The following is a 21,281-nucleotide window of genomic DNA, read 5'->3' as shown; positions in this document are numbered from 1 at the left end:
CACAAAAAAAAAATAGCATAAAGCCGTCTTTTGAGCGATAATCGTTGTGTGTAACTGCATTGACATCGTGCAGTTTTCGTTATCCCGTCGCTCATAGTCGTCTTTTGTGCCGAAAGACAACGATAAGCCTTATCAGGGATTCACAGTGGGATACAGCTGATACTATTTTTTCAGCTGTATCCTGCTCCATGATGACAGGCTGGGTGTAAAGAACAGAGCGGTCCAGCTGTGTTCTGCATACCCTGCTCGGAGCGCTCAGCTGTATAACGGCCGGGCGCTCTAACCAGTGAGTCCCCGCTTGTCTACTGTATACCTCGCTGGGAGCGCAAAGTGATCGCTCAATGTTTGAGCGATCACCTTTCGCTGTAATGGCACACGATTATCACTTAAGACATCTTTTGAGCGATAATCGTTGTGTCTAAACCAGGCTTTAGAAAGGCTCTCTGTGAATGTCCAAAAATGCTACACTTAAAAATGTAAAGAATGTTTGAGTGTTCAGATCAATTAACTTTTTAGCTAAATCAATGCTAAGACTAATTAAAAGCTTACTACAAAGCTAATATGCCCTCATGATTCCTCACTGTATATTTTGATATATGTCACATGATACTGTAACACCATGTATGTGACATATACTGTTATATGTCACACTGCTAGTGAAAGGTGTGATTACCAGATCTGAAATGTTGCTTGAGTGAATAAAATATCTAGTTTTACGTTCACTGAAATCGGAGTGTTGCAGCATCTTTGGATGTCTGTACATACAGTATAAATTACTCTGTACACACCCAGTGTTGTTCAACATTGTTGTTCAACAAAAAGATCTAGAAAAGCTTGCACAGTGGGCAGCGACTAACAGAATGGTATTTAACAAGGAGAAATGCAAAGTTCTACATCTGGGCAAGAAAAATGAAAAAAGCACATACAGAATGGGAGGAATTGGGCTAAGCAACAGCACATGTGATAAAGACTTAGATCACAAACCAAACATGAGTCAACAATGTGATGCAGCAGCCAAAAAGGCAAACACAATTCTGGGATGTATTAAGAGAAGCATAGAGTCTAGATCATGTGAGGTAATTATCCCCTCTTCTCTTACTTAGTCAGACCTCATCTAAAATACTGTGTCCAGTTCTGGGCACCCCACTTTAACCCTTTCCAATTCATTTATTTTTCCTCATCCATTCTCCCCAGCTCCAAATAAATTGGAGCTGGGGAGAATGGATGTGAAAAAATACATTTCCCTGCACCCTCCTAAACTGACAGAGTTCAGGAGGGTACAGGTGCTCACTGCACCGTGGAGGGACCTGCTTACCTGTCCGGCGTCTTCCGCATTCTCCCTTCTGCCTCCCAGCTCGGCGATCATGTGACCGCTGGGTGCCACCTGACCCCAGCGGTTACATGATCGCCGAGCCGGGAGGCAGAAGGGAGAATGCGGAATACGCCGGACCGGTAAGCAGGTCCCCCCACGGTGCAGGCTCCCGGCTCGGAGTTCATGTGACCGCTGGGGATTAGGTAACACCGGCGGTCACCTGATCACCGACTGGAATCTCTGTGCATTACATAGCGCTAATTGAGCACTATGTAATGTGTAAAGGAGAAGGCAGAAGGGGTTAAAAACCCTTTCTGCCTTCTCCTCAGGGGTGCTTGATGAGGATCAGTGCAGGAGTGTATCTGCACTCAATGTGTCTGATGATTGGGTGCAGATGCACTCCTGCACTGCAGTGTCAGGCCTGCCCCGACATCGGAGCTGTTGAGGGAAATGATGTCGGGGCAGGCCTGACATTGGATTGTAAAGGGTTAAAAAAAGAGAGAGACAAACTTGAGCAAGTTCAGGAGTACAGCTATCATACCAGGATGGTGAGCGGTCTGCAAATCATGTGCTATGAGAAACCGTTAAGGATCTGGGAATGTTTAAGTTGCAAAAAAGAAGGCTGAGAGGAGTCTACAAATATCTAAAGGGCTTTCACAGTGCAGAGGGATCAGCCCTATTCTCATTTGCACAAGGGAAGACCAGAAACAATGGGATGAAACTGAAAGGGAGGAGACACAGTTGGAAGGGACCTCCAAGATTATTGGGTCCAACCTAAACGGTCACCATATCCACCCTGTAATCCAAGACTATACAAATTATAAATCAAATAAGATGAGGAACCCATTCCTGTACTTTAGCATAAATATACAAATTTCAAAAATATACACATATGTATACACATACACACTAGTTTTTATTCTGTAGCTTTTTACTCCTAAAAAGAAGTAGCCCAATAAGTCATGGAAAGACTATTTTGGTAGCTGAAAAAAAAATCTGACCATAAAACCACCCCATGGGTAGAATCCCTAAAAAAGTTCTGGTCCCTTTTGGACCGAAACACTCTGTCCTTAGTGGGTTAAAAGGGTGCTCCTATCTGGTCAAGCATGGCAGCAACGGGACCACCACTAGAAATGAGATGGCCAGGACTATGGAAACAACCAAGAGCTGCTGGGCTACACTGTTATGCGCAACTCACATTTTAGAATAGTGGTGAAAATCTGTTTGACTCATAGCAGATTTAACGTTACATACTGAAATTACAAGAAAAATGACACACTGTCATACAGAAATAAAAGGAATCAAAATACTTAAAAGACATGGTGACTAAGGGAAAAAAGGTACACTGGAACACGATGCCACAATGCCACGTCTTTAAAGAGGTCACTGGAGGTTGACAGTATAGTTTTACTGTTCCTGACGTTCGGTTGGGAAAATGTCAAATCATTTCAGCAGCGCTCTGACACACAAGTCTTGTTGACCTCTAGGTGCCCGTTTCAATGGCTCATAACAAAAGCACAAACTGAAAATACTGAATTCATCCAAAAAAAAGCTAAAACCATTCTGCAATTCCAGTACGGGTGACATTTTACTGCTGTAATTTGTAGGCATTGCAATAAAGCTTAAAATGTTGCATTGTCATAAACTCCGTATTTAGGTCATTTAATGTTAATCATTTTGTGACCCTACCATTACAAATACTATAATATGCTCCAAAATGTCTTAAAATGTGCTAAAGTAATATTTCCTGAACTTAAACTTTCCAAACACCACAACCAGGGACAGAAAAGACATAACCCTAAAATGCAATGGCAATTGAAATGCGTAACGTCACACAAACCAGTAGACTCAATTTGGGAAGAAATCACATAATGATCAATGTATGGGATTAACAAACATTAAAGGGCTTTTACCAAGATTTAAAATTGCTTCACAACCACCTTGTACTTCCTACTTGCTGTTGACTAGGACCTGTGATTGCGGTAGCTAATCATTGACCAAAGCAGTGACATTCCATAGTCAGTGACTGGCTGGGGCATCCACATGTCGGGTCATCAGCAACCAGCAAGGACAGAGTGATTGTGGAGCAACTCTATGGAATAGGACCCCCCCCCCCCCTGAAATTGTCTAGTAAAGCAATGTAAAAGGTCAAAATTACAAGCAAACTGTGAGGTCTGATGTCTTTCTTCTTTCCTTTGCCGTCCTGCTGACAAAGCAGAATCAAATACTGGCCATTAATAGTGTTCCAGCAGCTGAAATAGGTCATTAAAAATGAAGTTATATAGCAACTGCTGGTTCTAATAAATCCGTATTATAGCCAAGCAGAAAATGAAAACTGGAACTCTATATCGATAAAGAAAAGACCATAAAGCGTAAACTGAAGCTAAGCCGGCACTTCTGATGAAGAAAACCAATCTTAAGCCAGTTTGTGCAAGTACAGATCACCGTCAGTCTTGCAAGAGAGCCATTTGCCATGTAGGACAAGAAGAAAAAGAGAAAAGTGCCAACAGCAGCAATTTTAAAGAGACTGTAAACCAGAAGCGTGCACAGTGCCAGTATCGTTAGTACCGGTATGAAGCTGACCAAAGGCAATATATGTTCTCCCAGTGCTTTACACGGTAAACACATAGTAGGCTTTATAGCCAATTCACATGCAAACAAGTTAGCAGCCCACAACATCCAGTCACAACTCATCCTTTCCAATGCAGGTCAGAAAGAAGTGAAATAACCGGCCTACCCTGGCCAATTGCTCCATACATTATCTGCACTAGTTTTCATAGGAGGTTTAGAATCCTATTTTTTCCGATTTCACACACAGAAGCCATTTCCATAAAGAAGACAATTAACCTATATGTATGCTTCAGGAGCGTGTGATACAACAGTACAAGAACCATGCAAGAGTGGGGAGAACCTCCTTGTAGGCACCGTTGTGCTGGGGATTCTGCCTATGCATTCAGAGGACAACAAAGCACTATTACCCAATCTCTGCCACTCAGCCCCGTGGAGATATACACACTGCAGTTATTGTGTGTCTTTTGCCACATGTTGGGCAAAATTTGCAGAAAAAAAATGTGATGTGACCCCACATTGCAAGGCTGCACCAAAATTTCCGCTGGATAAGCGCATCTTCAAAACCTGCAGCCGGGGTTTTTAAAGCGGCTTCGCCACCTGCATTTCCACTATGGCCACCTATCCCCATAGAGAGGAAAGAGGCCACCGAGGAAATGAAAAAAGAATTGACATGCCGCGTCTTTGTTTTCCGCGCGGCATGTCAGTTTCAGTATGGCTTGGCCGCGGCATGTGGATGAGGTTTTTTCAAAATCTTGTCCACTTTGCCGGCTGATCCCGAGAGCGGCGAGTGGAATTGCCGTGTGGACATTCCGAACGGAAATTCCGCAACAATTCCGTCCTGTGTGAACCCAGCCTTAGCCTTCAACTGTGGACGTGATTTATTTGTGGACATGGGGTCTCTCAGTCTCCTATATATCAAGGTTGACTTATTTCGCAATAAGGAACAGAATGTTCAAAATAACTTGTTTTTATTAATTTTCTTCAGGTTAAAAAAAAAAATGTAGAAGTAATCAAATTTTATTTTATATAAAAACACGTACTTCTACTTCCCAGTTCATGTGCAGGTGGCCATAGGAAAATGTACAACATAATTAGTGTTATTACCCCACTACCAAGCTGGGTACTCATTTTACCAACCTCGGAAGGATGGAAGGCTGAGTTGACCTTGAGCCGGCTACCTGAACCATGTGGGGATTGAACCCGCAACATTCAGGTTGTGAGCGAGAGATTAGGACTACATTTCTGCTGCCTTAACACTCTGAACTACACAAGGACAATTTGCTAGCTAATCATGTCATCTGATAACAGCAGCACTGCCACTGACTGAAGCAGTGTAAATGAGGAGGAGTAAGGAGATATGGGAATAGAACATGAGCTAGAAGGTTTATATGCAAGGTGGTCCTGCCCACAACTGTAGCTCCACTGTATCCGCAACACCCCACACAATAGCTTCATATTGATGAATTAGGAGGAAGGAGAGGACTTTAGCACTAACGGCTGACCCCGCATGGAAAAGACCTTATAAAAACACTGTACATAAGGGTCAAAAGGGCCCTCTGACGCTTTTCATTTTCACTGGAGCCATGCGTGAAAGAAAAATTCTAAATGCAACACACATGAGATCTTCCTTTTGCAAGTATTTTCCACAAACATGAACCGTAAGATCAGCAATAGTTTGTCCACCTAGAGAGTATAATCTCTGTGGTTAGATGCATATACAGTATATTTGTCAGCAGGGGGGCCTGTTGCCGGACTAGACCTCTCTACAAAGCTGCCTCCAGCCATAGCCAACCTTGGACATAACCCAGTTAAAGTGCGTTTCCAGGACTAAACTACTGATAACCTATCTTCAGGACAGGTTATCAATAGTTGATCAGCTGAGGTCCGCCACTCTGGAGTCCTGTTGTTCAGCTGATTGAACTGACATCAAGTGAACACTGCTGTGAGTTCAGTCCATACTAGCCACAGCACTGTTCATTATATAGTGGCTGTGCCTGGTATTGCAGCTCAGTCGCATTCACTTGAATGGGACTGAGCTGCTCTCAGACCATGTGATCGACAAACAAGACGTTACATACCTTAGAAAAGACTAACACTAACATGAGTATAAGAGCCTCTTAATTCAGCTGATCAACGGGGCTTCTGATCAGTAAAGCCCCACGGATCAACTATTGATGACCTACCCTAAAGGATAGGTCATTAATAGAGATGAGCGAACGTACTCGGCCACGCCCCTTTTTCGCCCGAATACCGCGATTTTCGAGTACTTCCGTACTCGGGTGAAAAGATTCGGGGGGCGCCGTGGGTGAGTGGGGGGTTGCAGCGGAGAGTGGGGGGGGAGAGGGAGAGAGAGGGCTCCCCCCCTGTTCCCCGCTGCTACCCCCCGTGCCGCCACGCCTCCCCCTGGCGCCCCCCGAATCTTTTCACCCGAGTACTGAAGTACTCGAAAATAGCGGTACTCGATCGAGTAATTACTCAAAACGAGTACGTTCGCTCATCTCTAGTCATTAATAGTTTAGTCCCAAAAAAACGCTTTAAATTAGGAGACTTAGAGTAAATTAGACCCTAACAATTTATTGTATCCTTAAAATTGTTAGGCTAACAATGCATAAAAAATATTATATATATTACACACACACACACACACACACACACACACACACACACACACACACACACACACACACACACACACACACTATAGTAAAATGCTCGTGATTGCACATTAAACAGTTTAGTAGAAGTGCATGAAAATGAATAAAATTAACTAGCTGTGAAGAACTATGTTATATGAGTACAGTATATTAACCCAAAATTGAAACAGAAAAATCTGCATAAATCTTGCTATTTAACTCAACAAATCTGCATTACAGTCTACATATCTTAAATATAATATTGATGAACGTTACTTTGTAATGGATTCTAACTAAATAATTGAAGCTTTGTGTATTTTTTTATGATCTCAAGAAACCAACTCAAACCTAAAATTTTCTTCCCAACAGGCACCATGAGAGAGTAAAAAATTCATAATGTAAAGTATAAGAAGGGCTGGGAGCCAATTTTCTTCTTTAATGGATTTCAATTACCGTATTGGCATGAAAACGACAATACCAAAGGAAAGGGTTTGCTTGTTTAGATAATTTGCATTTGCCTTTACATGTTCCCTAAGTTCTGAACTCATCCACAAAATGTAAATGAAATACAAACATACAAGATATCTTAAGAACTGTGTACCTCATGTCATATTCTAGAAAAAAGGACCTCCAAATGGCTAAACATTAGTATGAAAAGACATAGGTTTAACAATATGCCACGTGAAAATGGGAGATTCTAAGGATTTCAAGCATACCAGTAGAGAGCCACTTAAACACCTTAGTGCTCACTCACACGTGAGTATATAGTTTTAGTCTGTATGTTCACAGATCGTAACTATTCTTAAGGACGACCAATAGATTTCTCCTAACTTCTTGTGTAAATATGCAAGAACACACATGAATCATATGTATGTATTTTTAATGCTCCCTTAGACCTGCATGGTTGATTTTGGTCCATAATACTGACCCAAGTATAACATTCTGCTATGTCTTTCAGGCACGTGAAAAATGCACGTTTACATACCACAATTGAACTCTATTGGGTTTATGCTGTCTGTATAAAATATGAGTGTAAATCAGATGACAAATATGCAAGCGTGAGTGAGCCCTTAGGCTACGTTTCACATACTAAGAAGTCTGTAGTTTCTACTAACAGTGCCTCTCCCCACCCACATTATTTAGACTTACAGCTCTCAACCTATACACAAAAAGGGGAGAGGTGCGGGTGCAGCATTTCTGAATAAAAGATCTGTAGGCGCAGTGTACATACCTGTCCTAGGTTCATGCTGTTACCTGGTTCCTATTAAAGGGGTTGTCCCGAGGCAGCAAGTGGGTCTGTACACTTCTGCATGGCCATAATAATGCACTTTGTAATGTACATTGTGCATTAATTATGAGCCATGCAGAAGTTATAAAAAGTTTTATACTTACCTGTTCCGTTGCTGGCGTCCTCGTCTCCATGGTGCCGACTAATTTTCGCCCTCCGATGGCCAAATTAGCCGCGCTTGCGCAGTCCGGGTCTTCTGCAGTCTTCTATGGGGCTCCGTGTAGCTCCGCCCCGTCACGTGCCGATTCCAGCCAATCAGGAGGCTGGAATCGGCAGTGGACCGCACAGAAGAGCTGCGGTCCACGGAGGAAGAGGCCATCTTCAGCGGTGAGTAGAGAAGTCACCGGAGCGCGGGGATTTAGGTAAGCGCTCCGGTGAGCTTTCTTTACCTCCCTGCATCGGGGTTGTCTCGCGCCGAACGGGGGGGGGGGGTTGAAAAAAAAAAAAAACCCGTTTCGGCGCGGGACAACCCCTTTAAATACACACCATAAACTACTAATCCTGCTCAAAGGGAACTACTTTTTAGCAAGAATCCTTATATACATCTACCAGTACCCTGGGTAGTGTTGGTTTCAAAATTAAGCAGTTTTATAAACCTAGGGCTAGTTGAGCAAAAATGTGTCTTTATACTGTGGTGACCCACTGATCAGTGCTCAATTGCATTGACCCCACTGTCCATGTGGGACTGCCTCACAATCTTTCTGATGGTAAGGTGGGCCAGGTGTAACTCGAATTCAAACGCAACAGTACAAAATACTGTTATATTCTCTCTCTATAGCAAAGCCTCCACCCTTTTCGGCTTGTAAGGTTCAATGACCAAAGCTCCCTGAGCTCTTTAGTCCCACGACTTTCTTAGTGTCAGCCTTACTCTCTTTCTTCGGTTTAAGTTTGGAATTTCTTATCTCTCTCCACTGGCCTTTCACTCTATAACACATGGGAGCGTCTGACTTTACTGTGCTCCCGTAACTCACATGGATCATCTCTGAAATCCTTCACTTGACCAAGAGACAACAGACACTTCACATCAGGGTCCCTGGCCGCTTATCACCACCCCTGTCACACAGGGGGTAGGCCTCTTCCCCATTACTGGGAGTGCATGTTATCAGCTAGCAACATCGGGGCAACTGCTGCAGCTTCAGTGGGAAGAGAAGAAACTCCCTGCACCACCTTACAGATTAGCTCTACTGAATTAAAATGGAACAAATTCACATTCAGATCAGTTAGCCAATCCGCAGCAAAAAACAAAGAATTGAGTGTGGGTATTCTACAAAACTGCAAATATGTGGAGTACAAAAGTTGGAACGATGTACTCCTCAATATGTTAATTCAAATTTCTACACTACATACTGTAAACTTTTATTTCAATAAGGGCCAAGCAAAAAGTTGAATTACTGCAGCCCTTTACTTCCTCCTTGCTAGGAGAGATATATTGTAAAAGGGAATGTATTACCTTTTTTTTTTTTTTTTTAAATACTTAAAACATTTTCCATTTTTCTAACCTGTTTTTATTTTCTGATTGTAGATTTTTATTATTATTATTGTCTGTACATTACTATGGAAGCCATCTTACAAAGTTCCAGTTAACAGCATTTTAAGATATGCTTTATTTTCGAACTCAGACAAAATTGACAGGAACTGACCCATTGATTTCTATGGGAGAGTGTTGTGAGACATGTGCAGAGGTCATTGTACAGTGAGGGGGGGGGGGGGGGGGGGAGGGGAGTAGAGAAGCTGTGACCAACACCTATTGTGAATGGTGGATCCCGAGTCAAATAGGCTTTTTGTAATTCTGCAAATGATGATATTGGCATGGCTGCTGAAACATTTTCTCTGCGGAACAGAAAGTAACTATTAACAGGCACAGGGATTAGTGTAAAACTGATGGATGCTAGAATATCGCATATTAAAAAAAAAAAAAAAAAAAAAAAAAAAAAAAAAATAATTATATATATATAATTTAACATAAAAAATTTTTGATTGAGGCTGGATTCACACGAACGTATATCGGCTCGGTTTTCACGCCGAGCCGATATACGTCATCTCTCTCTGCAGTTGGGGGGGGGGGGGGGGGGGGGAGGCTGGAAGAGCCAGGAGTAGGAACTGAGCTCCCGCACCCTCTTTGCCTCCTCTCCACCCCCTCTCCACCCCTCTGCACTATTTGCAATGGGGAAAGGCAGGGCTAATTCTCGGAACTTAGCCCCGTCCCACCTCCTTTCACTGCAAATAGTGCAGAGGGGCGGAGAGGAGGCAGAGAGGGGGCAGGAGCTCAGTTCCTGCTCCTGGCTCTTCCATCCTCCCCCCTGCAGATGACGACGACGTATATCGGCTTGGCGTGAAAACCGAGCCGATATACGTTCGTGTGAATCCAGCCTTATACAGTAGGTCATTTTCTGATGAAAAACATTCCCTTTATAGTAATGTGAATATACTTGTACTATAAAAGGGAGGGGGGGGGGGGGGGGGCACCTATAAAGAGTTGTCAAAATCAAATGAAACTTTCCATGTAAGATTGTGACATCGTTATAAGTAATTGATTACAATATCAGAGCAAAGGGAGAATTTATTGTGGAAAATGGAACACCTGAAGGGAGGTTCTAGTACCCTGTTGTACCGCCTCTAGCTGGAATACAAGATGTGATACAGGCGGGCATGGAGACATACAGGTTCTCTTTGGTGTCCTGCAGCATATCAATCCACGTTTACTATAACTGAGCATCCAGTTCATGCAAAGTCGTCAAAATTGGCTTCCCAGATGGTCCTGCACAAGTTCTATTGGTGATAAATCTGGTGCCCGGGCAGCCACAGAACTGTGACAATGTTGTGGAGACATTACTGTGACATCCTTGTGTGTGCGGCTGACCATTATCCTGCTGCCTCTTGGAAGCAGCCATGAGGAACACATGTGGCTGCAGGATGTCCTGAACACATCGCTGAGAAGTCATTGTCCCTCGTACCACTATGTGTGACCGACTGCCATATGTGATGGTCCCTCCAGACCATCATACCAGCTGTGGGGGCAGTGTGCCACTCCACAGCAAGGGCAGGATTAAGGCGACCACCACTAGGTCTCCAGACATAAACAGGGCCGTTGTCTTTCTTTTTTCACATCACTGTAGGAAGCACTTGTGTTCATTCACTTTTCTTTTATAAGATGCACTTTAATATCTGTTTGTCATGTTATTTGACACTCACAGTATAACCCTAAAATGGTGATTTGCAACAGTATTGGGTATTTGAGGTATTTGGATAGATATTAATAAGTGATGTCATTTGCCCTTAGAAGGATGGTTTTGCCCTCTTGGATAATGGCATTGGGTAGGTGCAATAATGGATAAAGATATGTATGACTATTAATGACATCACTTCCTTGAACACTAGGAAGTGATTTATTCTTTGACCTTAGAGGGATGGTGCCGTCATCTTGGATACTGACATTTGGTCTGGATAGGGATACATGAATATCAGTGACATCACTTCCTGTAATACAAGGAAGTGATGCATACTTGCCCTGAGATGGATAGTTACGCTATCTTGGATACTGGCATTTCTGATTGATTCCTCCCTGGGAGTGTCTATGAACATATAACTATACAGCTGTTACATTAGCAGTGAAACCATTTTTTGCTACTTAAGCACAACTTCCCCAGTCCAGAACTTTACCCTGCTGAGGAAGCAATCATGAAACGTGTTGGGGTGCAGGTGACCAAGTGTGGTATCATGTGGTAAAACTAGTTTATGATGATTTTTGGGTGATCCCAGTGTTTTTTGATATGCATTTTAATTATTTGACGTTACCTTTATTTGAACACTGTGGATCTCTCACTACAACATATGTACTGCAATTGAATTGCCACATACCTGTTCCTGCTCATTCAGTTGTCATCTCTTCCTGCGTATGTTTTTAATTTTATATTTTCATATGTATAAATAAAGTTTGATCCTTTTAAGGGCTCAAGCAGACGGCCAGGTTGGATCTCGCTGCGAGAATTCTAGCAGCGGGATATTATCCATGCCCCTGCAGTTACCCGCAGCTCACCTCCTGTGGAGTCTCCCTCCTCTGCTCCGCTATGTGCTGGCTGCCGCCCAGCTGGCACATGCGCGGAGCAGAGCCACCGCGTCAGCCGTGATGTTTCTGTGCAGGCCAGCACAGAAATAGGACATGCCGCGATTTGTTTACTGCGTGAGTTTTCACGCAGTGAAATCACGGACGTCTACATGGGATTGCAAAAACTAATTCAATCCTATGGCAGCATGCACGGACGGAAATTCTGCAGGAAGTCCCGGTGCGGAATGTCCGCCTGTGTGCATTCACCCTTATTCAGTTCTATGTGCTGACCTATTTATTTGATCATTCCATGCAATGTAAGTTTTGTGGTGCGGACAGGGAATTTCCCTCTTCTGTTCCCTTAACGGAGCAGGAAAACTGAAACCCTGAATGCAGATGTGGACATAGCCTAAAACACTTTACATATTTCTTCAGCTACCCCTTAGTTGGCTCACTTTACACCAGTATTTTGCGCCAAAATTGTGGCGTATGCCTTGACCTTAACTAGCGCTTTTCCAAAGTTCTTTGTCACACCTACTTTTTTGTAAACAATTTTCAAAGCTGCCTACCGAGGTTGGAGGTACAAAAAGTATCTAACACAGATGATGTAACAGGGGCACGATAGGGGTACCAGTTTCGTTGGTGAGATTTCCATCACAATTTTGGTGCAATTTTGTCAATAAAGTCTGCCGCTTTGCATTAAATGTTTAATTAAAGAAATTTAGCAAAAAATATAATTGTGTATAATTTTTGTTTCCTCTTTAATCGTACAGGTTTTTTTCCCCCCCATCTAGAGAAATGACTACATTTCTGAAAGAACAATACTCACCAGTAATACCATTTGGTTGTTTGTGCAAGTCACAATACCACAGGCGGTTGACTGGATCGCAGCCTTCTCGGATAGATAATAATACATATTGTCCATCATCTGAAACCTGTAAGAATACACAATATTGAGCAATAAATAAAGACCACATTAATTCAACCGTGCAAATTATTTATGTCAATGCAAAGTAAAACTAAGAATTTATATGGGGTGGCAACATTTTACAATGTACACTATGGGACTGTGATGCAAACCAATACGTATGCTGCTTCAGCAAAAGGCACTTTTACTAACCTTGTACAATGTTCAGCATTACAGCTATTATACATGGGAATCATAACATTAATGTCAATGCAGCCTTATTCATTGGCTGTCCTTCAGGCTGTTACTGAATGGCCAAGAGCTGCGTGTGATTGGCTGAGCGCCTCAGCCAAGCACAAGCAGCTTTTTCAGCAGGCGGGGATTTTAATTCCCCACCTGCTGAAAGAACTTCAGTGCAGGCAGGCAGCTGGCTAAAAGCTGGAAACTGTTATAGTTAATGGGGTCAGTCTGGCGGCGTTTGGTTCTGTACAGAGACGGAATTGTTCGGCTACAGAGATTCCCCTTTCCTGCTTCCCAAATGGAAGAGCAAAGCAGAATCCCCAACGCAGGTGTGAAAGCACCCTTATTGAAAGTGGACATCGACATTGCATCCTGCAATTTGGGGAGCGAGGCCGCTGAATTTTTGTTCTTATTTGTTACAAAATGTTTTGTCATGATCTTACAACTGGCACAGCAGTCAATGGATCTTGAAGACTAATGAAATCCACCAAAACTCTATAGAAGTACTGCAGGCACATAATGATGCCAAGTATGAAATACTGTTTAAATGACAAGTTTCTGATCAATACAAACTCAACATTTCTAGATTTTATCTAGAATTTGAATGTGCCAATTCCATGGAGTCTGAGCCAAGGAAGATAAAGTTCTGTGTCAGAGAGTAATGACACGCCAACTTAGGGCCCTTTTAGATGAGCCGATTTATTGTTTGAATGAGTGAATGACATCAGAGTTATCTGGTTTGCGCTCATGCAGCCTGTTTATGCCGGCAGACACATCGTTGGCTTGTTCACACAAGAAAGCATTTGCTTTTTCACATCTGCTGTATAAGTGAAAGAGGGACTGAACGGTAAGGCCTCCTTCCCACGAACGGATTTCCGCCGCGTAATTCGCGGCGAAAATCCGCTGCGTTGCCCGCAGCTATTAGGTTCTATTGAACCTAATAGCACAATGCTCACGATGCGTAATTCCAGCGCGGAATTACGCACCGCGATTTCTCCCGTCCTCACCCGCAGCATGCTCTATTTTCTGCGGGTGAGGACGGGCTGTACGCACTGACGGCTTCCATTGCAGTCAATGGAAGCCGTCCGTTCACGCTATCTCCCGCTGTAACCAGCGGGAGATAGCGTGAAAAAACGCTTTCCCGCCCACCGACGCGCGTCATATGACGCCTTATGACGCGGCCGGCCGCGTCACGTGACACGGCCGGCCGCGTCACGTGACACGCTCGGTGACGCGGCGGCGGTGGTGGGCGGGGAAGCGATTTCACGCTATCTCCCGCAGGTAAGTATAGGGGCTCTGGGGGGCGCCGTGACGGGCTTCACTGCGTAATATTACGCGGCGGACCCCGTCACGCTCGTGGGAAGGAGGCCTAAGTGAATGAACCAACAATGTTTTTTATGCCTGCAAAAAATGAACTACAAGCCAGAAGCGAACTCCTATCATTCGGTCATTCACCATCGCTCATTTGAACGAGTTTCGGAACAATAATCATTCCGTCTAAAAGCACCCTTAGAAGTCCCTATGGGAAAATTAAAAATCTGAGAGAGATTGGCTTCCTTTTTGGCATATCCATACTGTAAAGAGAGGCATTTTACTATGGCTTACTTGCCAGGTTAATAGACATGAAGCACAGGTCCTGTGTTCGGCTGAGGAGTATTATTCCTCTAAGGCACAGGTGTCAAACACAAGGCCCGCGGGCCGAATCCGGCCCGCCGCCTCATTTTCTGTGGCCCGCAGGCTATGCAGTAAGTTTCCTTACTCCTCCGTGCTGCTGTCAGTAGGCAGTCTGCTCTCGGCTTGTTCTGTCTACTGCAGACAGTAATAGAGGAGTGCCGATAGCAGACTGACAACGGAGGAGGAGGGAAGGGGAGTGCAGAGAACATGATCTCTGCAGCAAGGAGAGCATCACTGAGGAGGAGCAGCTGCAGGGTGAGAGCCTTGTGTGTGTGTGTATATATGTGTGTGTGTGTGTCATATATATATATATATAATGTGTGTGTGTGTATATATATGTGTGTGTATATATGTGTGTGTGTGTGTGTCTATATATATGTGTGTGTGTGTGTGTATATACGTGTGTGTGTGTGTGTGTATACGTGTGTGTGTGTATATATGTGTGTATATGTATGTATGTGTATATATGTGTGTGTGTGTGTGTGTATATATATGTATGTGTGTGTGTGTCATATATATATATATATATAATGTGTGTGTCTGTATATATGTGTGTGTGTCTGTACGTATATGCGCAGAATGGTGTGTGGGTGTATGCGCAGAATGGTGTGCGTCTGCGCGTGTATGCGCAGAATGGTGTGCGTCTGTGCGGGTGTATGCGCAGAATGGTGTGCGTCTGTGCGGGTGTATGCGCAGAATGGCGTGCGTCTGTGCGGGTGTATGCGCAGAATGGCGTGCGTCTGTGCGGGTGTATGCGCAGAATGGCGTGCGTCTGTGCGGGTGTATGCGCAGAATGGCGTGCGTCTGTGCGGGTGTATGCGCAGAATGGCGTGCGTCTGTGCGGGTGTATGCGCAGAATGGCGTGCGTCTGTGCGGGTGTATGCGCAGAATGGCGTGCGTCTGTGCGCGCAGAATGGCGTGCGCCTGTGTGAGCGCAGAATGGCGTGCGCCTGTGTGAGCGCAGAATGGCGTGCGCCTGTGTGAGCGCAGAATGGCGTGCGCCTGTGTGAGCGCAGAATGGCGTGCGCCTGTGTGAGCGCAGAATGGCGTGCGCCTGTGTGAGCGCAGAATGGCGTGCGCCTGTGTGAGCGCAGAATGGCGTGCGCCTGTGTGTGCGCAGAATGGCGTGCGCCTGTGTGTGCGCAGAATGGCGTGCGCCTGTGTGTGCGCAGAATGGCGTGCGCCTGTGTGTGCGCAGAATGGCGTGCGCCTGTGTGTGCGCAGAATGGCGTGCGCCTGTGTGTGCGCAGAATGGCGTGCGCCTGTGTGTGCGCAGAATGGCGTGCGCCTGTGTGTGCGCAGAATGGCGTGCGCCTGTGTGTGCGCAGAATGGCGTGCGCCTGTGTGTGCGCAGAATGGCGTGCGCCTGTGTGTGCGCAGAATGGCGTGCGCCTGTGTGTGCGCAGAATGGCGTGCGCCTGTGTGTGCGCAGAATGGCGTGCGCCTGTGTGTGCGCAGAATGGCGTGCGTCTGTGTGTGCGCAGAATGGCGTGCGTCTGTGTGTGCGCAGAATGGCGTGCGTCTGTGTGTGCGCAGAATGGCGTGCGTCTGTGTGTGCGCAGAATGGCGTGCGTCTGTGTGCGCAGAATGGCGTGCGGGTGTGTGAGCAGAATGGCGTGCGGGTGTGTGCGCAGAGTGGCGTGCGGGTGTGTGCGCAGAATGGCGTGCGTCTGTAAGCGCAGAATGGCGTGCGTCTGTAAGCGCAGAATGGCGTGCGTCTGTATGCGCAGAATGGCGTGCGCGTGTATGCGCAGAATGGTGTGCGTGTGTATGCACAGAATGGTGTGCGTCACTGGCCACTATGGAGGACCTTATTACCAATCGGGCCACTGTGGGGTTTACTTTTACTTTACTGTCTTACAATTAGAATCGGCCCTTTGAAGGTAGCCATAAGGCTGATGTGGCCCTCGGTGAAAATGAGTTTGACACCCCTGCTCTAAGGTACACGTGTACTGATGTATATGCAGTAGACCTGGCAAGAAAAGGGTTTGGGCTATAAAAGCAGCTCATTGTGCTGAAGCTAATGCAGACCCATAGAAGCCTGGGCAGGAGTGCGGAGCTAACACAACATTCTGCCTCTCAGAGAAACACACAAGCCATGCCTAAACATGAAGGATAATTTTAATTTCCCAGAGGAAGAGGTCTTTTTTATCTGCCTGATGACAGAGATAGGTAGCATACATCTGAAGATTTCACCGGCTAGAGAGGAACGTGACACACATCTCAAACTGGAAATGTGGAACAGGCTGCAGGATTATTCTCTCTGTACCTGATGGAATGTATTTCAGTGCCTCAGGATCTCTAATCGGGATAAAGAAATACTAGCAATAGTACTAGGGCAAACAGAGGTGGGGATGCCCAGAGGAGAGAACTTGATAAAAGCCAATTAGGGCTATCAAGTCATCACCACAAATGCCTTAACCACTGGGAATGCAATAGAGTGGGGAAAATTGGGCCAGATAGCAGAAACTACTTTATTAAATCTCTTAATATGATTTTTATCTATCCAGCCATGAAGGAGATTCTATACTGCGCAAGTACCAGGGCTTTGTACACTGAAATCTGGTCGGGTGGCACAGTTCATGGGCACCATGGTACATGTGGAGTGCTGCTTATTAGTATGCCCGCACCACAGTAATCAGTTGGTGCATTGTGTTCACGTCTCGGTGTACTTAGATAAATACTATAAAGAAAATGAGCAGCTCAACAACAATACTCAAAATAAGGCCTAATGCCCATGGACGGAGATTCCACACAAAATTTCCACCATTGCACGCTGCCATAGGATGGCATGTGTGCTCACAATCCTATGCAGACAGATGCGATTTTGATTGTGCAGAGGCTCGCACAGAAACGTCACTGCTAACGCGCCAGCTCTGCTCTGCCCATGTGCGGTTGTGTGCCAGCTGGCACATCGCAGAGCAGAGAGAGAAGATGCCGGACGGGTAAGCGAGCGGTCAATGCAGGGGCACATGCAGCAGCCCGCTGCGAGAATCTCACAGTCAGAATCTGACCCGGACGTGTGCATGAGGCCTAACACTATAAAGACACAGAGTACACAGTATGGTATGGCATCCAACAGCGGCTCTCACTGGATTGTAATTATATTTTATGTACACACTAACACAAATTCTATACACGAAAACAAAAAAAAATAAGCATAAAAACGCCTGCCGCACGTTGAAGAAATACATTGCGAACAAAGCACCACAGATCCCTGGCGGCATAGATGCTGTGCCACTAGGATGTAAACAATAACTGGCAAAAAACTTTCAAAATATCAGTTACTCAGCAACTGTGTAGGTGTAGTTACCCACAGCAAGTGATATGCACTCAATAACATAGCAATAGTCAAAAGTCTATGTCAATGCGCTTTGCAAAATTATAATACTTTTTTCCCCAACGCGTCCACAACAATGTTCTTGTGCCAGCTGGCCGGCGTGGACGCCAACCCGTGTGCGAGATGTGCTAAACTCTTGGCAGCACAGATGTATAGTGCAGGCAGGTAGCCAGCACGACTGTATAGGTGGCGAGTGCCAGAGAGCGGTGTGCGGATTACACTTCAATCATTTAAATAATTAGAGACATTGTTTGATGTTGGACCTGTTGGAGAAAGTGTTACAATCTGGCAACACGTAAAGACATACACTTGAGTGCATATTGGATACTGTGGTTAGCTATATGAAGGTGCCTGCGGAGTGACTGGTGTTTTTGAAATAGTTTTTGTCAGTTGATATTAGGGATGACCGATTTGACCCAAAATTAAAATCTCTTTTTTTTCCCCAAAATTTTCTCGATTTTCTTGTTAATTTGCTAAGCAGGCTAAAAGAATATCCAAGCATATTTTGGCATAAGAGAATTGCACGCACAGCAATTCCTTAATGTACACAGTTCACCTGAATTGTATGAGAAAATTCTGATTATCAGTACATATTAAAGGGAACGTGTCAGCAACTGTGAGGCCACTGAACCTCCAGCATGCCGTCATACAGATGGGTCTTGGCAGTTTATCAGAAAAGGGAGTTATAACTTACCAGAAATAAGTCCAGGATCCCTCTCTGGACACGTGTATATGAGGCAGAGCACAAAACACCTTCTTTCACTCTGCATGCTCATGGAAAGGAGTCTTTGACTTTTTTCCAGTAAGTTATAACTCCCTTTTCTAGATTGTTCTAAGACAGCCGCTTGTCATAGGAAAATCTTTAATAGGTTAAACCGAGCTGTGTGACCGCAGTATGGGGGGTTCAGCGGCCTCACAGCTGCTGACATGTTCCCTTTAAGTAATAAGAGAGCGTTCCCATAGTGTTTTTCACTACACTGTGTGATTTGATCTGGGGTTTTCGCCACAGCTCCCAAGAACAGCACTGTGACGGATCCCCCAAACAGAAACTAAAGGAGCCAGTCATTAGTGAAGCAGGCACCGCTGCAATGTCAGTTTGGCAGGGTTTCCATTCATTTCTGCTATATTTGGAGCATAGAACAACATAGTAGACTACACTGTTCTGTACTGCAAGTGGTTTCCATTCGGGGTTCCGTCACAATGCTGTTCTTTGTAGCTGGGATGAAACCCCTGAATGGAATGCCAGAGTAATCATGGAATGCCAAAGTAATCAAAAATGCTGCAGGAACGCTCCCTTACTGTGCAAGCACGTCACTTACTGTATGCAAAAGACATTCAAAGTAATACACACATGAACTCCACCTACCTCCCCCAGTAATTAAAGTCGCCATCTATTACCCACCCTTCAGTCATCACTTTCCCACGGAGGTGGGGCTAACATTAATTTTACGATGCAGAGAAAAATCTGAATCATGTGGCCTTAAAGTGGCAAATTGATCACATTCATTCAACCATCCATCCCTAGTTGATACATATAATATACAGTTTACCTCCAGTGTGAAAAATATATGGCGATATTTACACTATTGTTTATATCATAGTGGTGGGGTATCTCTGCCGCAAGTGATCCGCGGCGGTTTGTTTGTGATTATTTCTTTGACCTGTGGCACGAGTTTTATTTTTTACTTTTATTCATTTGTTTTTGTGCATTGATGTATTGAATTTTTATTAAAAGCAAGTATACATAAGACAACAAGAAATTTAGTTTTATGGTAAGGGCCCATTTGCACAGAATGACTATCATTAAAAAAAAAAATTGTTCAGTGTAAACACAGCCATCAACTGAACAATGAACAAGAATTCATTGACTTGTCATACGTTGTTCATTTTATGCAACCATAAAAGGTATGGGGAGGCATGGGGAACACAGGCAATCAGGGATTTCATGTGGAAATCAGTTATTAGAAGGCAAACGGGGTGGGGCTCCAAAGGGAGGTCAGGGGATTTGGTATGCTTCCCTAAAGAGGTGCGTTTTTAAGGCACGTCTGAAATTTCGTGCATCGGGAATTGTTTGGATGCACTGAGGTAGAACATTCCAGAGGATGGGTGCTGCTCTGGTGAAGTCCTGTAGGCGAGCATGTGAGGTTCGTATTACAGGGGTGTTTAGTCTGAGTGTGTTAGTGGATCGGAGTGAGCTGGCTGGGTGGTGTACTGACTGTAGGCAGGTGATGTATGGTGGCGCAGCGCCATGCAGAGCTTTGTGAGTGAGGTAGAGGAGTTTAAATTTAGTTCTGCAGTGGATGGGCAGCCAATGCAGCGACTGGCATAATGCAGAGGCGTCTGAATAACGACTGGATAGAAAAATGAGTCTAGCTGCTGCATTTAGTATGAATTGGAGTGGAGCAAGTCTAGTGCAGGGGAGGCCGATGAGTAGCGAGTTGCAGTAGTCAAGCCGGGAGTGGATGAGGGCAACCACGAGTGTCTTTAGCGTGTCCGTGCTGAGGAACGGCCGTATTTTAGCAATATTTCTGAGGTGCAGGTGGCACGTTTGGGCCAGAGATTGGATATGGGGGGTAAAAGAGAGGTCAGAGTCCAGTGTGACCCCCAAGGCAGCGGGCATGCTGTCTGGGGGTTATGATGGTGCCAGACACTGGAATAGAGATGTTGAGGCGAGGTCTGTTAGAAGGTGGAAAGACAAGGAGGTCAGTTTTAGAGAGGTTTAGTTTGAGAAAAAGGGACGACATAGTGTTAGACAGCGGACAGACAGTCAGTGATATTTTGAAGGAATGGTCCAGAGATCTTACGAGAGGAGGTGTATAGTTGGGTGTCATCAGCGTAGAGATGGTATTGGAGGCCAAATTTGTGTATGGTTTGTTCAATTGGAGCAGTATAGATAGAGAAGAGAAGGGGACCAAGGACCAAGCCCTGGGGTACCCCAACAGCGAGAGGAAGTGGAGCAGAGATAGAACCAGCAAAGGAAACACTGAAAGAGCGGTCAGAGAGGTAAGAGAACCAGGAGAGAGCAGTGTCCTTTAGACCAATAGAGCGGAGCATAGTGAGAAGGAGGTTATGGTCGACAGTGTCAAATGCAGCAGATAGGTCAAGGAGGATTAGTAGGGAGTAATCACCTCTCGACTTTGCAGTCATCAGGTCATTTGTTACTTTTGTAAGGGCAGTTTCGGTCGAGTGGAGAGAGTGGAAACCAGACTGGGGGGGGGGGGGGGGTCGAGGAGTGAGTTGTCAGAGAGAAAGCGTGTAAGGCAGGAGTAGA

General features: G+C 44.9%; 1 protein-coding gene across 1 annotated transcript in view; it reads right to left on the bottom strand.

The window, feature by feature from the left end:
* The window catches only part of PREP (prolyl endopeptidase), a 106,564-nt gene that overhangs the window by 64,093 nt on the left and 21,190 nt on the right, over positions 1 to 21,281 (bottom strand). Inside the window, exon 7 of the mRNA XM_066607957.1 lies at positions 12,679 to 12,784. Within this exon, the coding sequence (XP_066464054.1) occupies positions 12,679 to 12,784 (106 nt within the window). The remainder of the gene's footprint in view (positions 1 to 12,678; positions 12,785 to 21,281) is intronic.

This window comes from Eleutherodactylus coqui, chromosome 1, assembly GCF_035609145.1.
Source record: "Eleutherodactylus coqui strain aEleCoq1 chromosome 1, aEleCoq1.hap1, whole genome shotgun sequence".
NCBI classification, from domain to species: Eukaryota; Metazoa; Chordata; class Amphibia; order Anura; family Eleutherodactylidae; genus Eleutherodactylus; species Eleutherodactylus coqui.
Note: the sequence above shows the minus strand (reverse complement) of the source record. Positions and strands in the feature narration are given on the sequence as shown.